This window comes from Bubalus kerabau, chromosome 1, assembly GCF_029407905.1.
Source record: "Bubalus kerabau isolate K-KA32 ecotype Philippines breed swamp buffalo chromosome 1, PCC_UOA_SB_1v2, whole genome shotgun sequence".
In the NCBI taxonomy this organism is placed as follows: domain Eukaryota; kingdom Metazoa; phylum Chordata; class Mammalia; order Artiodactyla; family Bovidae; genus Bubalus; species Bubalus kerabau.
This window is the reverse complement of record NC_073624.1, coordinates 138,193,285-138,209,434: the sequence shown is the minus strand read 5'-3', so window position 1 is coordinate 138,209,434 and position 16,150 is coordinate 138,193,285. Positions and strand designations below refer to the sequence as shown.

At 40.5% G+C, this 16,150-nt stretch overlaps 1 protein-coding gene across 7 annotated transcripts in view; it reads left to right on the top strand.

The window, feature by feature from the left end:
* The window catches only part of FAM13C (family with sequence similarity 13 member C), a 154,666-nt gene that overhangs the window by 78,281 nt on the left and 60,235 nt on the right, over positions 1–16,150 (top strand). For all 7 annotated transcript variants that reach the window (XM_055589569.1, XM_055589576.1, XM_055589590.1 and 4 more), the window contains one exon: positions 7,962–8,019. In XM_055589569.1, the coding sequence (XP_055445544.1) occupies positions 7,962–8,019 (58 nt within the window). The remainder of the gene's footprint in view (positions 1–7,961; positions 8,020–16,150) is intronic.

Below are 16,150 nucleotides of genomic sequence, written 5' to 3'. Positions count from 1 at the left end.
TGGACTGCAGCCTACCAGGCTCCTCTGTCCATGGGATTTTCCAGGCAGGAGTACTGGAGTGGGGTGCCATTGCCTTCTCCATGGTGAGTGCCTACTATGTACCAAATGCTAAGATTATCTCTAAACATAAAACATTAAACAAGCCTCATATAATCCCTGTCCCTTGGAACTTACCATCCTGAGAAAGAGACAATTAAATAATTAGACAGATACACAGTTAGGAACTGAGATGTGCTACATGACAGATGTGAAAAATCAGAATAGAGTGAGACCCATGAAAGGGAGACCTGATCGGTGCCTGGGATCTCGAGGTTGCATGAATTACTAGGAGAGGAAGAGGAGAGGGAAGAGTGTCATGGACACAGGGGCAGCACATATGATGGCCTGAGGTGGAGAGGAGCAGGGAGGAGGAGATTGGCACGAGTCAAGTTTGAAGAAGTGTACAGATGTCACTCCTTCAGGATGTCACAGGGTGTTTGAAATATTTTGATCTGTAAGTGTGCAGAAAGTTAGCAACAAGGTTTCCATGTGGGCAGTGGTTTGGAGAAGGTGGAGGAGAAGTAGTAAGACCAGGAAGGTAGCCCAGAAGACAGATGATGGTGACTTGGCCTGAGGTAGTGGCAGGGGGAGGAGAGAGGTCTGATGTAAACGTGATTTGGGGTAAGAAACTGAAGGACTTGGGAATGGCTTGGCCTTTAAACTTGAGGGAGAGGAGAGGGTCAGATGACTCTTAGGTGTCTTCCACCAGCGATTTGGATAGATGAGGAAGCTTTTTACTGAAATAGGGAACATTTTTGCCTGCTAATTTAATTACACAAAGTTGATATAAATCTAACATACTATGCTAAAATACTGCTTCTTCACAAATTATCACATTTCAGCTTTGACATTATCCATCAGCCAAGAAGAACATTTTAATGCTTCATTCACTTAGCTGTTTTGAATTTCATTCTGCCTCCTGGGAGATGGTCACTGCTGGATGACCCTGCAGGCTGGCTCAGCACAGGCTTTAGGGTCCTAGGAGTGAGGGAACATCAACAGATTGTAGAAAAGTTGCACTTCCATGGGCTAGCCACAGTTTTGTAGTCTCACAGGCCAGGAAAATGCCCTTTTAATGTCAGCACGCAGCTGTTTTATGTTCCTCCGTAAAGTGCTGTTTTGAATTGTTTCATTGCAGTGGTCATCGCAGTGGCAATGGTCGTGGTGGTGGTGGTGATGGGGCTATTGGGGTTGGGGGCGATGGGGATTGGGGGCATCAGTGCTGAGCGCCATAGTCAGACTCTGAAGAGTCCAGGCTGCAGTTTCCCACTACCTGGGCCTGGACTAGAGGGCAGGGCTGTGTTGGAGTTGGCAGGATTGTACACGCTTCAAGCACTACCTTTAAAGGTCTTAAGAAAAAGGGAATTTGAGATACCTAGCTTCTGTTCCGGTTCTTCTCTTTTCATTGTTAAATATCTCTAGTGAGAAGCTTCCATTTCTGTTTCCTCACCTGCCATGACCTGTATCTCTTCTGATCCACTGGCCTTTTTATTTCTCCACTTTCATTTTCATTATCTCTGGATGACTTTGAGATTTTCTGGCAGCGTGAGCTTGGGCAGTCCTCCTGCACACCCTGTTCTCCCTGCCTTGCTTTCTTTTTCTCAGTAATATTTAGCATCTGGTGCATCACAGATAACTGGTTTACTTCTTTAGGTTCTCTCTGCTTCTGTGAGAATGTAAGTTGCATTGACGTAGAAACTTGTTTATTCACTGCTTTATTCCCAACACCTGCAGTAGTAATACTTGACATAATTTGGTGTTTAATAATGTTTTTATAATGAATGGAAAAATTATTTAATTGCTGTATCTGTGTCCTGTTGGGTCACATAGCTCTAATAATGCTAAACTCGTGTGGTTACTGTGAGGATTAGATGAAATAATATAAGTACAGTGCCTGGCATTTCCCTGAAATTGTTAGGCTTTTCACTTCTTTTGTAATTTGTTGCAGTATAGCTGATTTACAGTGTTGTGTTTAATGTCTGCTGTATAGCATTGTTGTTGTTCAGTGGCTCAGCCATGTCTAAATCTTTGCAAACCCATGGATACCAGGTTTCCCTGTCCTTCACCTACTCCTGGAGTTTGCTCAAACTTATGTCCATTGAGTCAGTGATGCTATCCAACCATCTCATCCTCTGTCGTTCCCTTCTCCTCCTGCCCTCAATCTTTCCCAGCATTAGGGTCTTTTCCAATGAGTCAGTTCTTTGCATCAGATGGCCAAAGTACTAGAGTTTCAGTTTCAGCATCAGTCCTTCCAATGAATATTCAGGGTTGATTTTCTTTAAGATTGACTAGTTTGATCTCCTTGCAGTCCAAGGGACTCTCAAGAATCTTCTCCAACACCACAGTTCAAAAGCATCAATTCTTCAGTGCTCAGCCTTCCTTATGGTCCAACTCTCACATCTCTACATGACACTGGAAAAACCATAGCTTTGACTATAAGGACCTTTGTCAGCAAAGTGATGTCTCTGCTTTTTAATAGGCTGTCTAGGTTTGTCATACTGTTTCTTCCAAGGAACAAGCATCTTTTAATTTTGTGGCTGCAGGCACCATTTGCAGTGATTTTGGAGCCCAAGGAAATAAAGTCTGACACTGTGTCCATTGTTTCCCCATCTATTTGCCATGAAGTGATGGAACCGGATGCCATGATCTTAGTTTTCTGAATATTGAGTTTTAAGCCAACTTTTTCACTCTCCTCTTTCACTTTCATCAAGAGGCTTTTGAGTTCCTCTTCGCTTTCTACCATAAAGGTGGTGTCATCTGCATATCTGAAGTTATTGATATTTCTCCTGGCAATCTTGATTCCATCTTGTGCTTCATCCAGTCCAGCATTTCATATAATGTACCCTGCATATAAGTTAAATAAGCCAGGTAACAATATACGGCCTTGATGTACTCCTTTCCCAATTTTGAACCAGTCCATTATTCCATGTCTGGTTCTAATTGTTGCTTCTTGACCCGCATACAGATTTCTCGGGAGGTAGGTCAGGTGGTCTGGTATTCCCATCTGTTTAAGAATTTTCCATACTTTCATGTGATCCACACAGTGAAAGGATTTAGCTTAGTCAATGAAGCAGAAATAGATGTTGTTCTGGAATTCTCTTGCTTTTTCTATGACTCAGTGGATGTTGGCAATTTGATCTCTGGTTCCTCTGCTTTTCTAAATTGAGCTTGTACATCTGGAAGTTCACATACTGTTTAAGCCTAGCTTGGAGAATTTTGAGCATTACTTCGCTAGTGTGTGAGATCTGTATAATTGTGCAATAGTATGAACATTCTTTAGCATTGCCCTTCTTTGGGATTGGAAGGAAAACTGACCTTTTCCAGTCCTGTGGCCACTGCTGAGTTTTCCAAATTTGCTGGCATATTGAGTGGAACACTTTCACAGCATCATCTTTTAAGATTTGAAATAGCTCAACTGGAATTCCATCACCTCCACTAGCTTTGTTCATAGTAATGCTTCCTAAGGCCCACTTGACTTCACATTCTAGAATGTCTGATCTAGGTGAGTGATCACACCATTGTGGTTATCCAAGTCGTTAAGGTCTTTTTTGTATAGTTCTGTGTATTCTTGCCACCTCTTCTTAATATCTTCTGCTTCTGTTAGGTCCATACCATTTATATCCTTTATTGTGCCCATCTTTGCATGAAATGTTCCCTTGATATCTCTAATATTCTTGAAGAGATCTCTAGTCTTTCCTGTTCTATTGTTTTCTTCTATTTTTTGCATTGTTCACTTAAGAAGGCTTTCTTTTCTCCTTGGTATTCTTTGGAACTCTGCATTCAGATAGATATATCTTTCCTTTTCTCCTTTGTCTTTTGCTTCTCTTCTTTTCTCAGCTATTTGTAAGGCCTCCTCAGACAACCATTTTGCCTTTTTGCATTTCTTTTTCTTGGGGATGGTTTTGATCATTGTTTCCTGTTCAGTGTTCCGAACCTCCTTCCATAGTTCTTTAGGTCCTCTATCAGATCTAATCCCTTGAATCTATTTCTCACTGCTACTGTATAATCATAAGGGATTTGATTTAGGTCATACCTGAATGGTCTAGTGGTTTTCCCTACTTTCTTCAATTTAAGTCTGAATTTGGCAATAAGCAGTTCATGATCTGAGCCACAGTCAGCTCCTGCTCTTGTTTTTGCTGACTGTATAGACCTTCTCCATCTTTGGCTGCAAAGAATATAATCAGTCTGAATGGTATTGACCATCTGGTAGAGTCATCTCTTGTGTTGTTGTAAGAGGGAGTTTGCTATGACCAGTATGGACTATGCTGTACAGCATAGTGAGTCGGATACACGTATACAAACATTGTTTTTTATATTCTTTTCCCTTGTGGTTTATCACAGGGTATTGAATACAGTTCCCCATGTTAAACAGTAGAACCTTGTTGTTTATCCATCCTATATATATTAGTTTGCATCTGCTGCTGCTGCTGCTAAGTTGCTTCATTCGTGTCCGACTCTGTGCGACCCCATAGACGGAAGCCCACCAGGCTCCCCCGTCCCTGGGATTCTCCAGGCAAGAACACTGGAGTGGGTTGCCATTTCCTTCTCCAATGCATGAAAGTGAAAAGTGAAAGTGAAGTGGCTCAGTCATGTCCGACTCCTAGCAACCCCATGGACTGCCGCCTACCAGGCTCCTCCATCCATCGGATTTTCTAGGCAAGAGTACTGGAGTGGGCTGCCATTGCCTTCTCCGAGTTTGCATCTACTAATCCCAAATTTCCAGTCCCTTTCTCCCCACCCCCGCCCCTGACAACTACAAGTCTTTTCTCTATGATGTTTTTCCTGTTTTGTAGATGTGTTCATTTCTCTCATATTTTAAATTCCACATAAAGAGTTATCATATTGTATTTGTCTTTTTGACTTACTTTACCAATCTGTAGGTCCATCCACATTGCTGCAAATGACATTATTTCATTCTTTTTAATTCCTCTTTTAAGAGCGTAATATTCCTGTAAGACCCTTCTTGATACTCTTTTTTCTTGTATCCTCTTTTTTATTCACTGTTTAAATTGCTGTCTTCGTTGGCTTTTTATCTCCTTAGTGATGCATCTGTATTTTCTTCGTGGTTTTTCCTTCTGTGCCCTAGCTGCCAGATAGCTGCTGTGGCCCTGATTAAGTATGACTCAGCGCTTATCTCTTTCAGCTTATTTACTCACAAAGCTTCAATTATTATTTTTAATTATGCCATTTCATTATTATCATTTATAATTCTGTTGTGTTTTTTACATTTGAACAAAGAGTTCATGTGTTACATTTAATACACCTACCAGTTGCTATGAACGTTTTTCCTGAACTGTCCTTCACATCCTGAATTATCCTGTGGCATACCTGATATCATCTTCACTTGACAGATGAGGAAACTGAGAGTGAGAGAGGTTAATCTCTTGCCCATGAGTATCCACACCAGCTTTAAGTGGTAGATCTGGAAGTCATTCTTGGGTCTGGATCCTTCTGTCTCTTTCTCACTTCATCCATCCAAAAAGCATGTAGTGAGTGTGTGCCATGTGCCAGGCAGTGTGCTGGGCTCTGGCCACCCCGTGAGACACTGATGCAGTCTGGGACCGCCGTGCATCACTGCTACCCCTGCCCTCGCTCTCCAGAACACACTGCCAAGTGCCCTGTGCTGGGTGAGCCCTGCTCAGTACTCTCACTTCCCTATTTCATCCTTGCTTCAAGCTTCAACTATCTAAGTAAAACTTCATGAATTGCCTTTCTTCATGCAAGTCAACTGCTCTCCCCTCCAAAGTGACCTATTTTTCTATCTCATTACCCCATCTCTTTCATTCAGCACTTTCAGTATACATCCAAGACCTCTTGGTGGTGTTCTCCTTGAAAATGTTTCTTTCATCTGTCTCTCCCTCCCCATCTCCTCTCCACCATTCTAATATCAGCTACCATGTCCTCATTTCTTGATTTATGAAAGCCTCGAGGCTGGGTTCTAATTAGTTTTATTCTCTGCTTCAGAATTCACTAGACTCTAAGTTTCCTAAAGGCCTAGAGGTTTGCTCATTGATTCTTATTTCCAGAACACTGTCCAAGTCACACCAAGAGACATTCAGATGACTCCTAAAGCATCTTTGATTTTAGATCACAGTTCTCAAACTTGATCTGGGGTTTGTCTGGACATGACAAGTAGCTTTCTTGGAAGGTTATGAGAATGTATTACATGTAGCTGTTGTCTGCATCTCAATAATATATACTATATATTTTAAACCAACTCTTATTTCTGCTTTCTTCCATTCATGTTTGCTCCCATGTAATTTTTTCCCCATCTGCTGGCATCAGAGCAGAAATTCATGGTTGAGAACTGATAAATACTCCTTCCATCAGAGAACACAACTCTTCTATTTATTTCTGGTGCTGCCATAACTCCATAGAAACACAGTTTGAGAACCACTTTAGTTTACAGAGAGGTTATGAGCTATTCAGAATTTTGATATTCTTGGATAGGCCAACTTCATGCCTGTCCCCAAGAGGGTTTCTCCCATTTTGCAGGAAAAAGCTACTGTTTTTCTGAAGCCTTGGAGTCACTGTGTCTCAGGCAACTGATGAGCAGAGGATTGGTGTGCCAGCGTTTTCTTCCTCATTGTCTTGTCTCACCTGGTCCATCTCTCCATGGACTCATGGTTGGGACCCTTAATCTTGTCTCATACCCAGGAGGGATATTTATGCAGACATGGTCAACATCAGTGTGACCATCATTCTGTTTTCCCATCTCCTCCTTTTTCTCATTAGAAGTAAATTGTTTGCACAGTTAGCAATACTCATGGAGTGAAGGAAATTTTCTTTTTTAACAATATTTTGAAGACACTAGACTTATGCGTCATTACTTTTAGAAATCATTCATCTAGATGACCATTCAGAGGACATATATGCTTTCTTCAGAACTCAAACCAAAGCAGAATAGTAATTGTAAATAATTCTGTCCCAAAATAAATCTTTTTGTAAATGACTTAACACTGACTACAGCTTTTATTCCTTAAGATAGCAGGTCTTTTAATAAGGATAATAACTATAATTTAATATATGTATTATATAATAGCATGAAAACTGCTGCAGAAAATCTTTAATGTTATGTAATAGATGCCATTGGACCATAGCACTTGATGAATCATGTTTTGGAGCTAAGCATCTGCCAGAAGTGGAGTTTTGTTGTTTGTTGCTTGTTTTTAAACTTAAAAATATTTATTTGGAGTAGATTTGCCTTAAAGTCTTTTTTCTTCAATTGGAAACAGAAGTGCAAAGCCTGGCTTTACTGTGTTACAGAGCAATTGCTATAGCATTTATTTTGTTGGGTAAGTGATAGAGGGAATTTCCAAAAGCTGTCTTCAATGAACAAATGGCATCTTTTTGTAACAACTGTATCAGATCACATTTGATCATAAAAACACTGCATTTGCACTGGGTTTGGAGGATTCAGCAGTGTATAAAATGGACAGTCACTGATTTCTTAGAGCTTACATTTTAATGTGGAAATGCAAATAAGAAGCATAGCTTTAGGTAGTGAGAAGTGCTATGAAGAAAATCTAAAAGCAGTGTGTTAAGACTGAAGGGGAGGAATAGTTTGGTTAGAGAGATCAGGAGGGACTCATTGGGAGGTGACACCGGAGCTGAGCTGATGGTCCATGCTAGGCAGAGTCAGCTTTGTGAAAATCTAGGGGGAAAGCAAGTGTGAAGATTTGAACAAGGGACCAGCACTGTATGTTCAAGAAACAAAAGGCCAGAGAGGCTGGAGGTTAGGGGACAAGGTGAGCGTGGCAGGAGGTGGGTGTCACAGACCACTATAAGCAGTCTGGAGTTTGTTCTTCAGGCAGTGGGACACCACTGAGGGTTTTTAACAGGAATGTGGCCAAATCTGCAACAAATGTGCATTGTTGAAAGGTCTCTTTTAAATGGCAATACTTTTTCTTTGTATCTTACAGAATAGAACAGAGGGCTGCCATTTGGCCAAAGGATGAAACTCAGCAGGACTTCCATGAGGTAGGTGCACTCACTGTGGTTTTGATGAACGTGAATTTGCCAATCATGAAATGTATTATTCTTTTTCCTAGTACTAGAAATGTATCCTGGTTAAAACTTTAAATATTCTTGCTCTTAAGTAAACTTATTTTTCTTGCAGTGCTTTGGGTACTGTTTCCCCTTGCTCTGGAGCAAATATATTTAAAATATTGAATAATATTTGCAAGACTAATCAGTCTGTCTTGTACCAAAACCAAGTCCAGCCATCATTTCATTACCTTTCTTTCAACTTTGCTTCAGGATTGTACTACAGCTGTGAGAGTTCACATTTATAAAATTTTCTCTTAATTTTATTTTATCTTCCCCTCCTGCTTTTTCTAATCCCTTTTTCAGTCTCAAATATGATCTTGCTTACTATTTTTCCTCAGAGCATGATGCAGCTTGGTGTTGCAAAATGGGCTTCTAATAAACTTTGAGACACTGAAGCCATATTTTCCAATTCAAGTGGTTTCCCACTAAACTGGACATCACAATGTTAATGTTTGTTCTAGATTTTCTTTGAAATATGTAATTTAATTCTCCCATTGGAAATCGCTATAATATAATTAGGGTCCCTTTTTCATGAATGCCTTTGCTTTAGTCATTGATTTGGAATACTCTAATTTCTCTTGTCCCATTGTATAATTAAGGAAAAGTGGGTGTTATATCTGATTAGGATCTTGTCAAAAAAGAATGTAGAGACTTGATGTTCATAAGCCAAGAAGAGAAATGATGGGCTTTAGGCAAATTGTTTGTCATTTGGTGCCATCTCTCATCTGTCTCCAAAAAAAAAAAAGATAATTAATTGAACTTAGGTGATTATATTTTTATTTAAACTGTTGAACCTGGCATAAATGAATAACTAAAGGTAAACTGGGTTCCTGGTTAAACCCAGTTAAATAAATTACTGAAGTTGTGGACAGTGTCCTAAGGATAACACAGATCCCTGCTTGTTATTCTTTTGTGCATAGTTACAGGCTTCAGATTCCACAATCTCACTTGTGGTAAGAAGAGTGAAAAAAAAGTTTGAGAGAGCAGAGGCAAGAGCTTGAATCAGTGAACACAGCTGTTTGCCCCACTGGGAACTAAGCAAAATGCTAGTTGTAAAGAAGCACCTATTTGTCTTGACATAAGCGAATAGAAAGATGAAGTGATTGTTAAGAGTCAACTTGTGATAGGTTTCAAGTTTATGGGAGAAACTCTGATTTGTGAGCTGGAGCCCCATGAGATTGCTAAGATTACTTGAGCAGTTCTTAGGTCACAATTGCCTAAAGCTCTGTATGAAAATCTGCTTTTCTGTAATCCTTCACTATATTGTATTTGCACATTACATGAAATGTGCCAGTTCACTGCCCTGAGATTACACGGGTACAAGAGTGCTGAATGAAGACAGGCTTCTGAAAGAGCATTCAGCGCCATATTGTAAATGTGGGCTCTTGCATGAGAAAACTGGTGCTGCTGATCCAGACTTTATAACAATGTGTGCTCAAGTGAAATTGTTCCAGTAAGGGGGTAAATCATATGTGCAGATCACGTTGTAATTCTGATTTAGGGGCTGAAGGAAACCCGAGGAACATACACTGAGGAAACTTGAACAGAAGCAGCTCATGGTCCAAAGCCATGCCAGGAGAACTGACTCATTCAAACTTGTTGGGGTCCAGCCCCGGTTGGATCCAGGGATTCCCTTGGGAGGACGGCATTGGCGATTAAAAGATAGCAAAGCAGAGATTAGAGGCTCATTATAACTGGTTTACGCAGAAAATCAATAAAACCTGTGACATCAGATTTGCTCTGACCACCGAGGCCGCAGGCACCCACTCAAATCGCTGAAGGTGCCCCACCTTAGGCACCTTCTCGAGTGGGTCTTAGAAGCCCAGGCAAGTAAGTGGTCCCAGAGGACCCCCACGCTCCAATTAAATGTCATGAAGGAAGAACAGAAAAGAAAAGGAGAGAAAAAGAAACAAGAAAGAATGACACAGGGAGACCAAGCTTTGAGCAAGGCCCATAGCTTTGTTTTCAAAGGGAGTTTATATACCTTAAGTTGTACATAGAGGATAATAGGGGGTGTAAAATCATGCAAAGTCAGCACTCTTTGATCCTTATCGAGACCAGGGTTTTCTTTTCTGCAAACTTATCGTATACAAATGGTTTAGGTGATTTACATCTTCTGGCCAGAAGGCCTGTTAACATTTTATGACTCTGATAAAGGTTTGTCAACCATAAGACTTATTTTCTCTAAGAGTAATTATTTTAAAGTTTGGCGCCATCCTCCGAAGGTGTTAGATAAAGTTGCATTCCTATAGGGCAGAGGTGCAGTGGGTTTACAACAAGGAAAGAATTTATTTCCTTAAGGGTCTAAAGTTGTTAACACCAAGGCCACTGCTTATTTTTTCTATATACCAACTATATTAATTAATACACTTCCAAGGATACAATACAGGGATGTGGAAACTTGGTAGCAAGCATTGGCTCAACAATGAAATCTTCTACTGGTTCTATTCTAACAATTTCTAACTCCCTGAGAGGCTCTATACTATTTGAATATCTTAAGCTTCCGGTGCCTCTCGAAGTTGGGAGACTGTAAACAATCGTATGCGTAGCTGTAGGAGTCCAGGTAAACCTGTCAGGCAAGTTAGAGAGCCGTCTGAGAGATTTGGATTGAAACACTCCTATTATGCCCAGGAGGCTTATTAACTAGAGCTTTAAGTTGATTTCCTTCAGAGAAAGGTGGTCGGGGATAGCCCCCCGTTAATGTCAGAGGAGTTGGTGAAAGTCATAAAATAGTAAAACAGACAGATTCTGGTTTTGGGGTAGATGCTCAGGCAGATCCAGGGGGGCCCCTCGAGCCCTGACTCACCTTTGCATGTCAGGCCTCTCCGCATGACCTTTGTCATGGGTGGGAACTCCCATGCTGGCTCCCAGCACAAACTCATTGTTGGAGACATCCTATAGAATGGGACTGTGTTAAACTTGATCTTCCCTAGCTTTTCCTAATCTTAGAGCCTGCCAAACTCTCTTACGGAAGAACCCCATAATAATATTTCTTTTGGCAACATAGTCTTATGGAATACAGGTGGGAGATACTACTTTAGTATTTTTAATGCAAATAGAACATACATATAGAAAAGTGTACATATTGTACATGTACAGCTGGATGAATACTCACAAAGTGTGTAACCAGCGTCAAGTAACAGAACATTGTTACAGGCACCCTTTTTTAATTCTTTCCAATCACTCTTCCCCTAGAATGGTAACTATTCTTTGGACTTAAGTAGATTTGTTTTGTCTTTTGTTTGTTTGTTTTTCGAACTGCATATACACGGACTGTATGTACTTTTTTGTGTCTGGTTTCATTTACTCAGTGGTATGTGTGAGATTCATATATTTTTGGTATGTAGTTTAACTTTGATTCTCCTTGCTGTAACCCTAATTGTATGGTTGTTTTTAGTTTTGGACTCATGATCAGTTGCAACTAGTTGTAATTTTTTAAAAGAACTATCTTTCAGTCTTTTTGTACATTTGCTATTTTATAGAAGTATTCCTTCCATCTCTGAGTGGAAGTGTAAGGAAGAATGTTTTGTTGTGTTAACCGTCTTCATTGCTCTTTGCTCCTTTTGTTTATATACTACCCCCTCCAAAACAGAGCCTTCTAGTTCTTTAAAAGAACTCACTAGTTCCATATCTGCTGTCTTCCATTCTAACTTGTAAGTCTAAAGAAACAAAAAGAAGTTTCTTTTCTTAAGTCATTCTTGAATTTGTTACAATACTGATTCTGTTTTATGTTTTGGTTTTTTGGCCTCAAGGCATGTGGGATCTTAGTTCCCCAACCAGGGATCGAACCTGTACCCCGTTACATTGAAAGGCAAAGTCTTAACCACTGGACAACCAGGGAAATCCCCCCAAAATGAGTTTCTTGAGCTTTGTAAGAAGCATAGTCCACAAATATTTTCCAGATGTTTTTGTGGACCCTAATGTTGTAATTGTTGGTTATAACAATTTTAAGGTGTTACTGTATTTTCTACAAAGTTCACATCTGGTAATTCATAACTACTTCTTAAGCTTCTTACTTCCACTTGCTCAGATGAGGCTCTGCTGTATTTGATTCCAGAGCTAGTAGTTGACCTGTGCTCTCCTCTGTATAGTAAGGTAATACATGATGTCAAATAGCTACCTATGAGCATCCATCTGTGTGTGTATTCCTGATAGCTTCCCAGTGAACTGAAAAACTCACTTCTCATTTTCCCTGGGATGAGTATACATTTAATTCCTGCCAGCCTCACTTTTCTTCTGCCAGTCTCAGGCTCCCAGTTTTTGACCATGGGTCTCTCAATAGGGTTTGCCTCTCCACTCCATGAGCTTTGCTGTCTCTGGGACTATACTATAGGAGCCGGTTTCTGGAAAACTGATTGTGTCCATTCTGGCACTGACCTGAGCTTTCCGACTCTGCCTCCGTATGACATCTGGAGATTTTATTTGTTGGGGCCCCCTGGATCCTGGTTGGAAATTATCTGCCTCTGTAATACATAAGAAGGTTTTATTTGTTGTGGTGTCCTGTATCTTGATTGGAAAATATTCTCGACTTGAGATCTGTCAAAGTCTAATTCAGCATAATCCTTGGTTTTGTTTACCCTTGTCTATATAATCATTAAGCAGTCAATAGTCCAAAAAGTTGCTTGAAGGATAAAATGAGAAAAAATACTGTCTTCCCTCTCTATGTCCCAGTAGTTCCCATTACTGGCTTCAGTTTCAATTAAGAAAAAATAACAATATATGAGGAACATGAATGGATCTCCCCTTCCCTGAGAAAGCTTACCCTATTTGGTCCTCATATTACTTTTCTAACTCCCAAACTGCATACCATGAATCATCACATCAGCTTCTTTTCATTCTTCATTTGTGAAATTGAGGCAGGTTTTGAATTGGGTTAACTCTAGGAGTCTTTCAGTTTTAACACTCACTTTTTCTGCTTCTGACCTCTGCTAGTGCTTATAGGATTTAGTCATAGGTTCCCATGAGGGATAGAATGAGGCGAATTGTGCCCCTTTTTGAGTGTATATACACATGTCTATGTGTGGGGCTCCATGTGAAGGGTTTGATTGTCTTTTTATTACCATCCATAGATTAGCATATAGATACATTCTGGCATCAAGCCTTGTTAGAACTCTAGATGGTACTTACTATTTTGTTTTAGATGTGGTTCTCCCTCAAAGCTGTTTTAATTTTGAGGAAATGGTCTAGCAAGAGGTTTCTTTAGGCCCTTAATACTCCTCAGTTGGCTGAATGGTATTTTTTTCTGTAGGACTCGGCAGCTGTATTTTCTATTGAAATACAAACCCAGTCTACAGGGTTGGGCCTTTAGATCAGAATTGACTGATAGTTTTTTTTTTCTTCTAGTTTCCTTGTGACTGAAAGTCAATTCAAGCGGGCTTTCATAAACAACAGGATTTTATTGATTCACACACCTGGAACTTTACGATCAGGATAGATTCCACTCTTGGCTAGATCCAGGGATTAAAGGCTTGTCAAGTAGACAGCATCTTTCCATTTCAACTCTACTTTCCTATATCGACTTTGTCTTTAGATTGACCCCTCTCTGGGGATATGTTATTCTTACAGCTAGTAATCCTAGTGTATATTAGTTTTCTATTACTGTGTAAAAAATTGCCAGAAGCTTAGCAGCTTTTTCTCTTTTATTAGCTCACAGTTGTGCAGATAATAAACTTGGATAGACTCCATGAGACTCTGCTCAAGGTCTCACAAAACTGAAATCATGGCATTCGCAATGATAGATTCTTATCTGGAGGTTCTGCAGATGAGTCCATATTCATGCTCATTCAGGTCATTGCCTGAATTTACTTCCTTGAGGTTTAGGAATGTAGACCCCATTTCCTTGCTGGTCAGCATCTGGGAGTAGCTCTCAGCTTCTAAAGGCTGCCTGCATTCCTTCTCACCTTGGCCTCTACATCTTTGAGCCAGCAGCACCAAATCCTTCTGTGCTCCAAATCTCTGATGTTATAGTCTACCAGCTAAAAAAAACCCCTCTACTTTTAAAAGGCTCACCCTGATTGGATCAGGCCCACTGAAGCAATCTCTGTATCCTTGGTCACCTGAGTTAGGACTTTAATTATATCTGTAAAATCTCTTCAACATAGCATCTAAATTAGTGTTTGATTGCATAACCAGTGTACAGGAATCTTGGGGACCATCTTTAAAATTCTGCTTAAAAGAAATGAAAATAGAGTCCTTTCTACTCTGTAAAGTCTCATACTTGAGTCTCATTTATCTGACTTGGGACCTGTAGCCCATTCTTGAACCAATCACTGTGACCTTGGGGTTTGAAATAAGCTGATTGGCTAGAGAGGGACACATTTTCCCATTTTGGATCAGAAGATGGGTAAATGGATGCTGGGATGCGTAATATTGGTCTCTGGAAGCCTAATATCCAAAGTCATCTGCCTGTCTGACACCAGTGGGGGTGCCATTTAGCTTTTTTCTGGTGTGGTTTCATGGGTGAGATGAAGTGACCTTGCTTCGCTACTAGCATTTCTTTCTCAGCAGGAATGGTGCCCTGTGAGTCATTTAATTTTAGCCACTTTTCTTGTCAGTGTCAACAAGGACATCCTGCAGTCAACATGGTCATGGTGTGAACCCTGGGTTTCTTTCCCAGTGGGATGAACTGCCCAGCAAAGAAACTCTGAACTGTTGCATGCCTGGTTTACCTTGCCCCCTCATTCAGAAGCAACTCTCCAGCCTGATTTCTGGTTTCCAGGGCAACCAGGTTTGTAGTCATGACCCTCAGAGGAATCCTTAGTGTGGCATTGGCAGAAAAGGTAGAAGCCATGCTAGCTGCTGCTCTGTCTGGGGATTAAGTTGGAGAGATTTCAGGGGTGTTGGGCTGAGCAGAGAAGTTCTAGCAGGACTCTCTGTAACTGACCCACCTGGGTTTGCCTTTCGCCTACCAGCCTCGCCATCGCCCACACTCCACGTGGCTTTGTCCTGCTGGCCTTTGCTCCTTCCTTTGGTATGGCATCTCTGTCCTCTGCCTCCTTTCTCACTTTTACATTTACTCGTCTGCATCTGCTAGTTTCTTGTTCTCTCACCCACAGTCCTGGAAAGGACTCTGTCTGCTTCATGCCTCCCAGGTGTCAGCCTGTGTGGCACTTTCTTTGCTTTGTAGCTAAAGGAGAAATATAAGGACAATGTAGTAAGTGTTCTGTAAAGCTAACGTCGATGGACACCTCTTTCATTAGAGATTGTTCTTAAAAATTTCATCTTGTGATGGAATGATGGGGAGGTTTGTTTATCCCTATCTATATCTCTCTATCTGTCTGTTGGTCTATCCATCTATCTATATCCATCTATCTATACAACTATCTATTTTCCCATTTCCATTTGGCAAAATATAAAGTTGACAAGTTTTATGAAATAGTCATTCCCCAGTAGCCCCTGACAGATTAAAGAAAAATATTTCTGCTCATCTTAAGACCAAAATTTTGCCTGAAAGCTTTAACTTTGGGGATATTTTTTCAACAGTTTTTATTGAGAAGCAAATGTGTACCCAGCTGTGGGTCTGGAACTGCTATGGGGTGTGGGGGCTGCAGCAGAAAGTGAACTTTGTCATCCCTGCTTTCCAGGGATTTAGAAGGACACACTTCAACTTAGTATCCTAGACTCTGGTCTTCCTAGTGTTGGTATCTTTTCCCTTTTTAGGATATTTTTGGCTTTCCTAGGGCTATAAAACTCAGATTTTAAGGCAGGCAAAAGCTTAATTTTCTTATTTTCTAACAAAATACTAGTATTTGAGGAAATGGCTAATGGTTTCCAGTGTCTTTAAAGACATGGGTTGGTAACTTATTTCTTACGGCAAGTGATTTTATAGTTTACAGTGGGATGGTTATTGATTTCTAATATTCATTGAGTTTCAGTTATTTCTAAGGGGTTAAGGTAGTCTCAGAAAAGAATTAAGTGCCCATGGGCCAAAATTATTGGATGATTTTCCTACAGACAGAGAAGGAACAAATGGTAGATTTGGGGTTAAAAGCCCCAGTGGTCCCTGTGCTGTGCACGCATCCTACTGAATTTAGTTTTTAAGCCAGATATTTTTCAGAGCTTA